At 43.3% G+C, this 14,139-nt stretch overlaps 1 protein-coding gene across 2 annotated transcripts in view; it reads right to left on the bottom strand.

Moving 5' to 3' along the window:
- Window positions 1–8,109: 8,109 nt before the first annotated feature.
- ACVR1 (activin A receptor type 1) overlaps window positions 8,110–14,139 on the bottom strand; it is a 59,297-nt gene continuing 53,267 nt past the window's right edge. For both annotated transcript variants that reach the window (XM_068686887.1, XM_068686888.1), the window contains one exon: window positions 8,110–13,426. In XM_068686887.1, coding sequence (XP_068542988.1) covers window positions 13,292–13,426 — 135 coding nt within the window. In that variant the 3' untranslated portion in view covers window positions 8,110–13,291. The remainder of the gene's footprint in view (window positions 13,427–14,139) is intronic.

The following is a 14,139-nucleotide window of genomic DNA, read 5'->3' as shown; positions in this document are numbered from 1 at the left end:
CAAATTAATGTTATTTGATTGCAGTGCTTCTTCATGATTACTAGCACAAGCAAATAACACTTGACTAAATACTTTTAGAAAGAAAATGAATTAACCTCTACCAACAGAGAATTTAAGATACAGAAAAAGTGAAATCCAAATAGCCTAGAATTGCATAGCTGAATCACAGAGCCATTGGATAAGACCCAAAAAAAAGCTGCTGTTCCACTTTGTTGTTGTTTGTTTGTAATTGTTATCCAGTTATACCCAGGTAAGGTATTGGGACTTCCATGGCACCCCATCATCAATTAAATGCAATGGCAATCGCAACAACTTGGTAAAACCAAGTCCAGCATCTTGACCGAAAATTTACAGGTGTGCAACATCAGCCTGAAATATCACACAGCACCATACTACGTGACGCAGTGCCTTATACATAGAAAGCAATTAGAAAACATATGCCAAGGTCTAATTAAAACCAGAAGGCAGATGTGGATGTCAAAGCCATAAAATACTTATTGTGGTTGCCCCCTGGAAGCAGGGAGCTGGTGAGCACTCGCTGACTCCAGCGTGGATGTGTGCAACGACGTCCATGCACGGAGCCCAGGGCCACCCGGCTGCAGCACGGGGACGCACGGTGCCCCCCAGGACCCCTCGCTTGGGCCGCCCCACGTGTAGGCACGTGCTCCATCGTCAGCTCCCAATTAGCATCGCTCTCTCCTCTTTTGTTGCTGTTGTTCTTGTTGTTCTTCTGCGTTTAAGTCTGGTTTGGTTGCTTTAATTTCTCTTAATTGCAGCGCACAATGGAAGAACCATGCTTCATGTTCTAATCAGCCATGCTGAAATCAGACTCCATTTGTCCTAATTAGTTTGTCCTTAGTGCACCATGTTTTTTATTACGTGAAATTTGTGAATGTTAATATTTTTTAGCTTGATTTTCAGAAAGGCAAAGTGCCTGACCTTGCATTGAAGTCAATGGGAGCAGAGGTTATAAATAGCTGAAAACACTTGTCTTGTATGTACCGCGAACAACAAATTACAGAAATTTGAATTGGGTATACTTCTGTCAGAGATTTTGTTTTGTTAACCCTTGCACTTTCATCACACACAAATATGAAGTGGCTATCAAACCTAAAGTAATTTAAACAGAACAATGCAGAACTATAGCTTTAATTTTAAAGTTGATGAAAATATCCCATTTTCTGTTCCTGCATCCCCCCAAAAAACACTTTTTTTTTTTCTTTTTTTTTAGCAGTGTCTAATTATTCCTTCAACACAGATACTGAGTTTTTCTAGTATTATTTTGGCCCACATTCTGGCTTTGGGTTTTGTCTTCTGTTCTTTGCTTTTTAAATATCTGCGTTCCCTCTCACACCTGCTATCATAACTATATGTGTTTTTTTTTGAGAATCCAAAATATATAAACATTCAATTATTTAAAATATCCCACAGTAAATCTATTTTAATTATGTACTGTAGCAACCTTAATCCCTTCCTTGCGATTCCTCCTTTCCCCACCATCCCCAATCACCTAGGAGCATGAGTTCCTCTTTACTCGTTGACACCAAGAGGCATCTTGTGGTTAAAGGAGATCTAGTCCAAGTGACACCTACAATTAATATGTTCCTAGAGGTGTCTAATCAAATCCCTATTCCTTCCAAAAAATGAGGAGTGCTGTAGAAGGTTTTCAAGGAAACAATTAGCACCTTAGAAACACATACAGAACAAGTTCATATAAATAAGTTACGTGCAACCAGTTAATACGTTTGGTTATTGCACTCAGTCACTGAGATAAGAGTATGATGAAAGTTTCAGGGTTTGGTATGTTATTCAATTGCCAGAGTCTATGACTTCTCCTTTATAAATCCGATAATGTCATCTATCAGTAACTACCACTTGTTTGCATCAGATCTAACCAAGAGCATCAGGCTGAGATGATGCACAACTACAAAGATTGTTTTCTGACTGTCAGCGAAAGAGTGTGGTTGCGTAGCTTATTACCGTTGAGAAACTGCATGAGTAACTCTATATCACACGTGGCCACCTCTTATAAAACTGAGAATTCAGTTTAAAAGCCAAGATGTTCTTGGTGCTTTCCTTATTCTTCACCAAGGTTGAATATCTGACAAACTGAGGCAAGGGAAGGACTGAGGGTTGTTATAGGCAGATTTAAAATTAATGCTTACCAGGAATAATATTAGCTTTCTGCATGCTGACAGAGTACCTTCTTCAAGTGCAGCAGATGGGTCTCTCAGGTTTGGTCAAGAACCCAGGGAGTCAGGGGACAGGACACAAGTGATCTTGTCATTTTCTAGCTCCAGTTTGAAATCCAGTTCTCTCTTTTCCTTGCTTGCAAAGAACTTCCAAGTTTGCATGCTGGTACTCCGGCTATTCGAAGACCGTAGCCTACATGGAAATCCCATGGGATTATTTGCACTTAGCAACAGAAAAAATGAGAAAACTGACACTAATATGGACTACATATTAGTTATTTTACCACAGGACCAGTAGTTGATGACGATGAAATTAAACAACCGGAGAGCAGCAGAGCTCAAGGAAAAGCTAACTACATGTAAGCACAGTTCTTTTAATTTCAGAAGTCCTGTCCCTAACCCGGGATAGCCCTGTCCTCCCAGATACCTAAGGGAGGAGAAAACACCACAAGCTTGACCAAAACTGAAGAAGATAAATTGAAATCCTAGCACCTCCAGACTTCCTATTTTCTAAGACAGTTCTCTCTCTTTTTTTTTCCCCTTCTCTTTTAATCTTCTAACACCAGTTCAATATTACATTTTGGGGGTGAGGAGATTCACAGAAAATTCTCTCACCTGAACATGCTCCATTTCAGAACATTTTTATTTTCATGAGTTGATGAGAACTGGTTGGGCAGATTTGCATCAGGAGCAGCAGCAGACAAGCAGAACAAAATTAATTTTGAGAAGAAAGTACTTACATGAGAAATCCCACTTGCAGTAAAATTAGAACTTTCTGGCATACAAGCAGATTGGGTTTTGTTGGATTTTTTTAAATTTTTTTTTTTAAAGACACATTAATAACCCAGACATGCCACACGTGCACCTTGAAGGTCTGAAATACATCAAGTGACAGCAATCCCACGCACTGCTGTGCAGCAGGTTTTCTGGGAGACTGGGGTGGAGGAGGACCTGTTTAAAGAGAAGCTCCTTCCCTGGGCTCCCCACCACCACCACTCACCCTGAAAAAAGAACTTCTCCTTGCTCAGAACTTGCTGGGAGTTAAACAAATGCTGCATTTCCCTTCAAAATGCTCCAGTGTGCTTAGAGTGGGTGTTATTTCTAACTACAAGCAAGGATGCAAGGAGAATAAATTTTTGCTAGAGAGAATTGTTCACTTGAACTTGTATTTTCTACAACGATACCAACTTTGTTCCAAGACAAGATCTATAAAATCAATGGCACAGAACCCTGCACAAGAGGCGGTAAATTATTTTTAATACACTGCTGAGAGAAATTACATGGGGAAAAAAAAAAAGTAGATAAATTTATGGGTGCAAACCAAACAGTTCTTGGTGTTTTTTTTGGTTGGTTGTGGTTTTTTTTTTGGTTGGAATTATGATAGATGATGCATTAAGGCAAGAAAGTTTCAGTGAAATATACGCTTAAAATCTAGTTCCACTAAAATGTATAGCAAAATTTCCAGCCACATTGAAGATAATTCCATCATCCATACATCATGAATGTAGCACCCAGCTGTTTGAACAAGTAGGGGAATATATTGCATCTACCCAAGCCCCACCAATACTGTGTTATTTTACACAAGTTGTCCGTATGGTTTTAAAAATGGTGGGTTTATTCATTATATGCATATTGAGAGTGGAGGAGTACCATGAGCAAGTTGAGGTACCTGTTTATGATGTACCTGTTTATTAGCAGAACTTGTCCCAAGGGATTTCAAAGCCTTCAGCACTGACCACGCTGTCAGAGGCTGGATGCATTCAGGTCAGTGTTTAGGGATTTGAGCACAGACAGCTTCCTCCTAATAGAGGTTTGGTGAGCTCAGGAGAAAATGCCAGAAGTATAATAATCAGAAAACATACTTTCAGCAACAAGTAAGATATGCTTTCTGGGACAGAAGTCCTGGTCATCTGATAGACATGGCGTTTAAGAGAACATAGGGATGGAAGAGTCCTCTCTAAATATAGTAACACTATATATACAAGCTCTAGAGAATACTAGTGGGGTGATGGACTAACAGACCGAATAATTCAAACAACTGAAGACTTGTTTATGAAAAGCAATGTCATAGATACTTGTGTGAGAAGGCTCGAGTGTTTTATTTGGGACCTGAATACATAGCTATTAGAAAACAAATTCTAAGGCTTGCTGACAAAAACAACAACAACAAAAAAAAACAGTCCATGTCATTTAGAACATGGATATTAGCAGTGTATTGATTATCCGAAAAGTTTTTCACTTTTTGCCTAGTTTATATTTGTATTTACGAAATAGAAGTAGCGTATCAAATTAGTAATAATATTGTTCCATAGTGCTAATTAGGCAAAGTGCTCTACCCAGATTTTTCATACATCACATGGCAATGCTGTTGATGTTATCTATTTTAAATATGGCCCCTTTCAGGAGATCTGATCCTGATAATGCTGTCTTCAAAACAAATTTCAAACCTTTTGTTTCTCTGTAAGCTATTAAAATTAATTGTCTGGGTACTTAATACACTATTTCATTTTGCAGTACAGGATGCCTAAATGATTTGGAACAATGCGTTTCAAATTATCCATTGGGTTTTGAACTCTTATTTCAATTGGCTTCACGGAAATAAATGTATTAGAATCACTATAACCATTACTGATACAAAATCACAAGCTGCCTACATTGCAGAACTGTTTTGAAGCTGAATTTTACGAAGAGCCAACCCCAAACTCATTGGTATTCTTTCAAACTTCTCTCCGCTTAGACCTCCATTTTCATTTGCCTCCAGCACTTACCCTCACCCACGATTTAGGAAGCACCTAGGGTTACTACAATACGCAATAAAGCCCATTGCTGAACCAGCAGCAGTATGCACAAATGCCTTTTTACAAGGTTCATGCTCTGAACATTGGCCTTTTCTTGTTTTCCAAAGATTACCAGATCTGCTTTACTCCACAGCCATAAATCTGGTAACTTGTTTGAGATACGATAAACACAGAAAATACAATAACTTGAATTGTTAAATTGTTAAATTACATGGTTTAAAATTGGAGCTCTCTGCTTGTGTCCATGAGCACAGCAGTAGAAATGAGGAGCAGGAAGCGCCCTCCGTCCCCTGCTGCTGCCAGCGCAGACACAGGCGGCGGCTCCTCATGGACGGCTGAGCTGGGGCAGGAACCTGCGTGTGGGGGGCTCTGGCTGCAGCTGCCCAGCACCCCAGGACCTACCAACAAGCTCGTCTGAGGGCCGAGACAGGAGGAGAGCCAGCGACTCGCATCTCGTGACGTTTCTGGAGCTTTCGGTGTTTTGCAGGTTCGGGTCCCCAGTTACCCGGGACTGCTGATCTTTCACCCTTTGTCTCCAGTCTTCATCAGGCCTTTGACACACCAAATGCCAGTGGAGAGGAAAAAAAAAAGGCAAACAAAAACAAGGCATGGAGAATAAAAACAACAAAAAAACACTTTGAGGCAAATGTGCTCCCCAGTTAGATGTTTGCATGGCATGGTTCATAGTAGGACAGAAATAGCATATCCTAGGGATTTAAGAGTCTTTGGAAATGGGTAACACCATAAAAACATCTGCCAACTGGAAGTACTTCTAGGGTTGGCTGGAAAACAAGAATTCTGTTTTGTAATTTGTTTTGTTCCACATCAGGAGCAAACTAAGACCTATTGAAATTTTGTGCAAGCAAAACAGAATAAAACGCATAGACAAGAGCCAGCAGGTCAGTAGTTACCACTTACCATAGCCCTCTACATCCCAGGTCCACGTCCTAACTGCAGAGCAGTCTTGCTGTCTGTTTGTCTCCCACTCCATTCAGTAATCTGATGAAAGCTTCCAAAATTGCCACAGGAACAATATATTTTTGCAAAAACATTACACAGTTGATCATGGCAACTGAAAAAAAAAAAAAGCCAAAGAACTCCCAAACTGTTCCAAGACCCATTTTAGCATTTTCCTGGTGCCTGGTACATGTACGGTGTGCGTTGAAGTGCGCTAGGTAAAATCGGCAGCACAGAAGAGCTGTGAGCTGGCAGAGCAGCCAGCCTGACACCAGCTCCAGTGAGTTGCAGTTAGGATGGGATAACGTGAACTCCTCTGACAGGGGTAGCAGTGACTCAGGAAAACACACTACAATGCTCTTTCTAGGAAAGAAGTTTTACAAGAATAGCAGTGGGAAATTGTCTTTGCTTTGCCACCAGACCCCTTTGCCCCCAAGCCCACAGGACTCCAGAAGCGCCAGTTTTACCCCCGGGCCTGCCAAGCCCCCGTGAGGCAGGAAAAGAGCACGGCTCCACCGAGGGAAACCCAGCCTCGCTGCCCAGCTGCAGCTCCTATGAAGGGGAAAGCAAGTGGACGACGGGCATCCAGCAGCCGCAGCGCTCCCAGGTTCTTACAAGCGCAGGGGAGAAGCTGCAGCAGGGTCCCCGTGGTCATGGCTGGGACTCGCTTGTTCGGCTTTGCCAGTGACCAGGAGATGAGTGGCAAATGCACCTCTGAAGAAAACATGAACCATGGTTATGTGACACTGAACACAGCTGGCAGTCACAGCTCAGGAAGCGAGACCCCCGTGCCATCATTGTCTTTTCTCCAAAATCCTTTGCTCACTGTGCTGCAGCAGCCAAAAAATGCCAGTAAAACATTGGTCACCACCTCAAATGGCATCACTGCATTGTTTTACCAGGATATAGCCTTGGTGACTTCACACGAGGGGTGTATGTCTGCAGTTCTGGTCTCTGTGGTGCTAAAGGGCACAGACAACCACAGAGCATCCCCAGCTGGAAGGGACCCGCAGCCACCACCGCACCCAGCTCCTGGCTCTGCACAGGAGCACCCAAAAATCAAAATCCAAACCATACCTTTGAGAGAAAGGCATCCAAAACATCCAGGGAGCAAAGTATCTCATGCAAAAAGACTACGTATCTTGCACAATTACAGCCCGAACACACTTTGTTTTCAAACCCCTGCTGGTGGCACTAGCACTGTCACACAGCAGGCCGGGAGACCTCAGGAGGCTGTGGAAGCAGAGGGGATCAGCAAATTCAGAGAGGAGTTAGAGAAACGCATGGGCAGCAGGTCTGTGAACAGACAATAAATGGGTTTAAGATGGCGAGGCAGGAGTGTGACGTAAATTACCGATCCCTAGCACAATAGTTTGGGATGCTGGACACGAAGGAGGGAACAGAGCGCAGGCACCAGGCACGTGGGTGCGCTCCATCGCTGCCTGGGCTGCTGGTTTGGACACAGCATTGCTCTGACCGGTAAGGCACGTTCTTATTTGTAAGTAACTCACTGAGCTTGTGCATTCCTCTAGGCGAGGATGCATACAGCCAACAAGCCCAGAACTTAAAGGTATTGCCGGCTGCCTCTCCGTCAGTAAATGTGCACTGAAGAGCGCGCGCTCAGTGCTGGCTGGAACAGCAGCGGTCCCAAACCAGCAGTAGCTGATTACTGCGACACCCCTCTCTGTATCCACCCCCAATGCTGCTTTTTGCAGCTTTGAAATCTTGTTAAAAATAGCCTTTGAATCTATGGAAGAGTTTATATTAACCCGAGTTGGTGTCTTTCTGATGAGGAGGATGAGGGAGCCTCGTGGGATGTTTTAGCACCATTTAGACATGGAAAGCAGCTGCTTCATCACTCACACACTTCACATCATAAACCCTGGTGTAAAACCCTCATGTTCCTTCGACACACGTGTTGAAACCACACCGCCACGCGACCGCCCTCCCTGCAGGAAGGCGAGGGAGAGGCTTCAAGGGAGAGGCTTCAAGGGAGAGGCTTCAAGGGAGAGGCTTCAAGGGAGAGGCTTTCTCCTCCAGTGGCCTCCACGCTCCCCCTGCCTCCCTGCCCGCCGTGACCCTGCCTTGCCCCAGCGCAGGGAGAAGCACGGAGGCTGCACAGCGTTGTCTACCAACCCCTGAGCATAAGAAGATGGTAACTATTTAGTCGAGAACAAGCAAAGGTATTTATTAGAGCTGTAGGTATAAATAGTCCCGAGGAGCTGCGCTGCCCCATGCCGCGGGTTCGCGTACCAGCGCTGTCTGCAAGGCTCCGCTCCTCGGCTCCAGCGAGCTCGGACAAACGCCACCACGCGTGGAGCAGCGCACGCAGCAGTGACTGCGGTGAGAAGGCGTACAAACGTGGGCATTTAGACAAGTCTCTCAAGTCAGATAGCTGGCAGGCACTTTGGTGTATCGCGGCAGACACCATCCCCAAGCGGATCGCGTTCCTGGACCACGAAGGCGTCTGACTTGTACAAAACTGGTTTGACCCAGCGAGCAGATGTCCCAAGCCTCTTGGAAGATCCCTTTTGCAGTCTCCTTCTGTGAAGGACATTTCACATGGCTTCACTTTCCACCACACAGGCTCTGGAGGTAGTGACACAAGTCCATAACCAGCGAGGAACTGCACGCTGCAGATGAGGTCCCAGCTCCGGCGCTAGCAGTGCCTCTGCAGCCTTCTCTTCCATCACGATGGGCCCAGATGGACGTGAACTGTGCACGGCTGCCCTCAGCTTTCCCTGGCATTCTTTGGCATGTGTCTTGGCATGGTTTCTTGGTTCAGACATTAAAAATGTGTTGTTGGTTTTTTTTCCTTCCAACTGGGAATAAAGTGAATGCATTATTCCCAGGTGAGAGCATCTGTCAGGTACATAATTAACTCCACATTTGATAAAATGCTTACTTTTTCCACACAAGTCTTGGCTTTAAAATATGGAAGTATTCTGTATTTGAGAAAGATTTAAATTTTCTCTATACAAATAAACAGCACCTGTAACATCTTTGTTTCCCTTCTCCAATGCCAACAACTGTGCCAAGGCTGATCTTTTTGCTCAGCAAACATTTCTCCCCACAGGGAAGAGAATTTTTCCTTTTCTCTCTCTATCAGAACAGTTTAATCCAGGTAAATAAGAAGTCTAGAAGGCTTGATAGGGATTTTCATGGAAGCTTTCAGCACAGAAGACCCATAAGAAAAGTTACAAACGATTGAGAGGAAGACTTCAGCCACATATTCCCAGCACACTAAAACAAGCCTCTGCCCACAGGCTTCTTTAGGCAGCTGTTCTGATATGTATTTGTCAAAGTGCAACATAACCCTAACTAGTAATAAACAAACCTACTGCATATGAAAAAGGAAAACTAGGTTTTGGGGGGTTGCTTTTTTCTTAGAGTACCTCTTTTCTTGCCTAGCCTCTCCCATGTAACCGTCAGTGCTACCCACGTGCTGATGCCTCGATGCTTCTTTTATTTTTCCATCCATTTACTTCTCTTACTGGAGCTCTGACACACAGCCTGGCCCTGTTTGAATGACAACACCCCAGGTCCATGCTGGCAGTAGTCAGCACAGATTTGCCAGCCACATGAATAATTCAACATCAACTACGGAACGGCTTGTGCCATCTCCATAGCAATAAATACTGCGACGCCCTGAGAGCAGCAGATTATATATAAGCATTCCAAATCTCTTTAGAAGATTAGATTTTATGGGAGGACTAGAGGAACATCCATTAATAAACATACAGGAAAAATACCACGGGGGGTGGAGGGCAGCTGTCTTCCTCTACCTCACCTGGAAACTCTGAAGTGGCTTCCCCTTGCCCAAGCCGTGACACCTTCAGGGGAAGGCAGCAACAAGTCTTCTCCTGTTACTATTCAAACAGAGCCTTGAAAGTGAGACCAAAGATAATCCCTCGCTATCACCAAGTTTCTCCTTTTCTGATCCCGGGTGTATCACCCTCCAGCTACAAGATGAATATTCAGAGCACTTTGCTATTTCTGCTGTTTTGGAAGCACAGACTGTGGCACAGCCAGCAGCCGGACTGAATGACTTGTTGCTAACACTCACAAATTAATCCCTATGATATTTTTCCCCTACTCAGAGGTGTTTTTGTTGCTGTGAATTTATTAAAATTTACACCTAATTAAAAAAATAGTTCATATTTCCAATTGCTCAGTCAAAGCCTAGACCAAAAGTAGTTCGTTTGCAGGGCACAAACATGGATTTTGTTTAAAAGAACCCCTGGACATCCCAATCTGCTAAGGGAAGCCACCAGCAGCACCACCCCTTGCAGTGTCCTGCTCTGGGACACTGAACGTCCAGCACCGAACTGCTGAGGTTCTGCGAGGTTTGTGTTCTTCCTTTTGCTGCTTGTCTCTGCTTTATGGGCAGGGAAAGATGAGACCGGAGTTCTAACTTACACTAAGGTTCCTCAACCAAGCCTGTATCCCAGCTCAGCAGAAGGCAGTGGTTTCCAGAGCCCTGTCCTGGAAGATCCCCCTGGAAAGCTGCGCGCTTCCCTCCAGCAGTGCGGCACCCCGCAGGACCCAGCTGGGTCCGACAGAGGTGACAGGACCGGTGCCCAGCGCTGCAGCCCCGACAGCCACACCGCCAGGAGCAGCACACTGAGATGTGCAGAGCCGCGTCCAGGCTGAACTCGTGTCACCCTTCTACATACACAGCACTGCTCAGAAAATGCTGCAGCACAAAGAGGCCAAGTGTTTGATGTAACCGTCTTTCCTAATATCTGTCAGATGCTGTGATTTGATATTTTACTGTTTGAGAAAGGCACGACCAATTCAGCCAACACCGTCAGTGCTGTTAATCATCCGTGTGACAGATTGCCTCTCTGCTCCAATACTTTTAGTAGTAAATGCTGAGAGAGGTGAAAACTCCAAGCAAAAAGCCTGGCAAACCCATGCTGAACTCCCGTTGTGCACTGAGCTTTGCCTCAGGCGTTGTCCCTGTCTGTCCCCCCCAGCTACCTCCCTCTCACCTCCACTTCCCGAGGTCCCTGGCTGTCCCCACCTGCGCACTGCAGCAGTCGGGGCCCTCAGGCTGCCTCGCATCCCGTTTGGTGTAAGTACCAGCCTGTTCTGTCACACAAGTGTACAGGGAAGAAACACACGCGTGTGCACCAGGCAGCTAGAACCAAGGAACCTCAGGCAATAATCTGTGTCAGAAGATTATCGCTAACTTCACTACTGATTTTGTGGTTGCAACATTCACAATTACTTCCACTCACATAACACCTTCAACCCGAGAGATTGATTCATTCGACTCATTTCTGAAACGCCCTCCCTCCTTCCCAGGCTGCAGCTGTTCAACAGCCAGCCCAGCGTGCATATCCAAAGCAAACCAGAATGCACTCAGGCATATATTGTTAAAAAACAATATATAATATATATATCGGCAGCACTAGATCTTGTCAGATTCTCATGAAGTATAATTAAGAGACCTAGCAACTGCTAGCAATTCTGTTTTGCAGGGCTATACTATGCAGTCTCTTAAACCCATGAAGTGCCTATCTGCAAACTAGGCTGCTATTTCTACACGAGTAGAAACGTAGAAAAAGGCAGGCCACTCGGTCATAGGGGGACAAGGAAGACTGGGACTGAGAAGGAGAAATTAGAGGGAAGAGGAGAGCAGAATCTGGCAGCCATAAAGCCAAGAAGGGAACCTTAAAGAAAATTTTGAATGCAGAGATGAAACATGGCTTAATGGCTCATTACTTTTTTAGGTTCTTAGATTACCTGGAGGATTTCAAGCCAACAAGGAGTTTTTTTCTCAAAAAAGATAAAAGAACACTGTCAGTCCATAGTTACTCTTCCATCTGGAGAAACGAACGATATGAAAATATCAAGAGGTACAGGTAGAGAACACAGTTTTCCAGGTACAAAGCTGAATTCTTCCCCATAAGATTAAGGGACAACACATCCCCTTCTGCAAGGCATGCTTTAGGAGGTTTGCATGGACACAGTTGATGTCATATCCAAAAAGTGCACCATTTCCGTGCTGTACTATTTTGGGATCCAGCCCAGCACAGGAAAAAACACACCCAGACAAACAACAGTCAATAAGCCTCAGTACCTTGGTTTTAAATCTGGTGTTAACCTGAACCAACATTATTTACCTGGGAGCAGGTGACTGGAAATACCCATTGCTGCTTAGTATACATTTGTTACCAATAGACAGTAACAGAACTAAAACCACTCTTTTGTTTGACTTGAAAACATTCTATTTAATTTATACAAATAACTACTAAATAGAAAAAGTAGATTAAAACAAAATAGTTATTTTTTTCTGGCAGAGTTTAAATGCATATTATATAGCTTAGAAGAAATAAAATGCATTCTCCCCACAGCATTCATGACCTAAAATTCTAGTTAATTCCTCCACTGCTTTCCTCTTCTAGATCAGTAAGATACTAGACACATTGTCATGTGGGTAACAGCTATATATATGTTCCATATTTGAACTGAAAATTGTTACAGACCACACACCTACAAATGTGAAGCACTTAAAATGTGACTATTGAGTTGTAATATGATAATACAGAAAACAATTATGTTTCAGGTTATAGTGTTACAAAAACATTTGTGTAAGAAATCATGAAAGAGGCCACATAAAAATAAGCTTTAACTTTATGCACTTATTTTACAGTTTAAAAAACTGGCAAGTGCACTAGTAATAAATAATTTGCAAGTTTTGTATAAACGAGAAATTCCTAATGTTCAGCATTATTGTAAACATCAGTACACATGTAAAATGCAGCTAAAATCTGACAGTTACATTTTCAGTTTACCAAATTCATTTCCTATTATTCAGGCATAGATCAATGTAGTATACAGCCAATCATATTTTTGGCAAGTCATGTCATTAAAATTAACAGTGACAGTGCAAGTAAGGAATGCAAAGAATTCCTAGTGCAATAAAGAAGAGAAGCACAGGCAATATTGCTGATTAAAATTTACCACTTCCATGTGTTCACCCTGGGAGTGATTAGGAGAATTAAAAAAAAAAAAGGGGGGGGATAGGGGGGAAGTAGCTGTTCAAAGCCATTATTTAATGCCCTGATCTTGTCTTAGGATTTCTCTGTCTTCCTTCAGGCCACTACCTTTGCAACAGTACATCCAGCATGAGTCTTTATAGCTTGACCATTTGTGAAATGCCCATTGTAGTCACTGAGCAAAGTCCATATGGTTCTGATGTCTCCCAAACAGATGGCTTGGTAGAAACTTCTGCCTCTATAAGAAGCCACATGGGGACCAATTATATAAACCGTCTAGCCAGACTACTTCTGAACCAGACAAGTGCCTTCCTGTCAGGAGAGCACCATGAGAAGGTCAACAGTCAGCTTTCAGTTTATCTAAGGAATTATCAATTTTGGTCAAAGTCTTTTTGATTCGCAGGGCTGTTAGTCTTGCTGATGGATTTTGATACCAGCATTCTTTCATCAACTTGGCAAGAGATGTTAATGTCTGGGAAAAGAATAAGAAACACAAGACACTTGTAAGTATACAAATCACAAGTCAGAAAAGCAATAGATTGGGTTGTTAAGCACTAACACAATATGGTTTTATTGCCTCATTATTAGTCAATTTTCAGAGTCTACAGATAACTTACCGCTATTTGGGTATTTGAAATACACAAGTTTCAAGTGTTGAAAAGTAGTTCAATAACAAAAGAAAAAGTAACTAGACAATGGGTTGATTGCAGTGTCAAACTAGCATCATCTTTAAGAAGTCCAAAAAAAATGTTTTGAAAAACACTACTGAATCTTTTCAATGAAACTGTTTCCTACAAGGTTAATGATGAAAAGCCAGATCAGACATTTTTGTCTGATTTCATCACATCCAGAGCAGCTTCAAATGGCTGGGATTCAGAGCTGGCTGGTGTGGCAGCACAGGTCATGGCTCTACAACCAAAACCTAACATCAGACTTATCAGCAGTGCAGGCCCCAGCCAGATTCAAACCAAGCTCCACAGCTTCAGAAATAAAGAACACAACAGCCGGTCAACCTGAGGACTCCAGACTAATTCTGTTGAAGAAAAATATGTTTCAGCAGCAGCCTTTCAAAAACAGTCCCTTAGCCTGTAGGCAGGAGAGGGATCCAAATTCTGTTGTAAATCTGCATGCTTACGAGTCACAGGAAGGCTCCCTTTCAATTTCAAGTGATAACTGGAAATAGCT

Source organism: Anas acuta, chromosome 6, assembly GCF_963932015.1.
Source record: "Anas acuta chromosome 6, bAnaAcu1.1, whole genome shotgun sequence".
Lineage (NCBI taxonomy): Eukaryota > Metazoa > Chordata > Aves > Anseriformes > Anatidae > Anas > Anas acuta.
The sequence above is the reverse complement of the archived record's forward strand: the minus strand, read 5'-3'. Positions and strand labels throughout refer to the sequence as shown.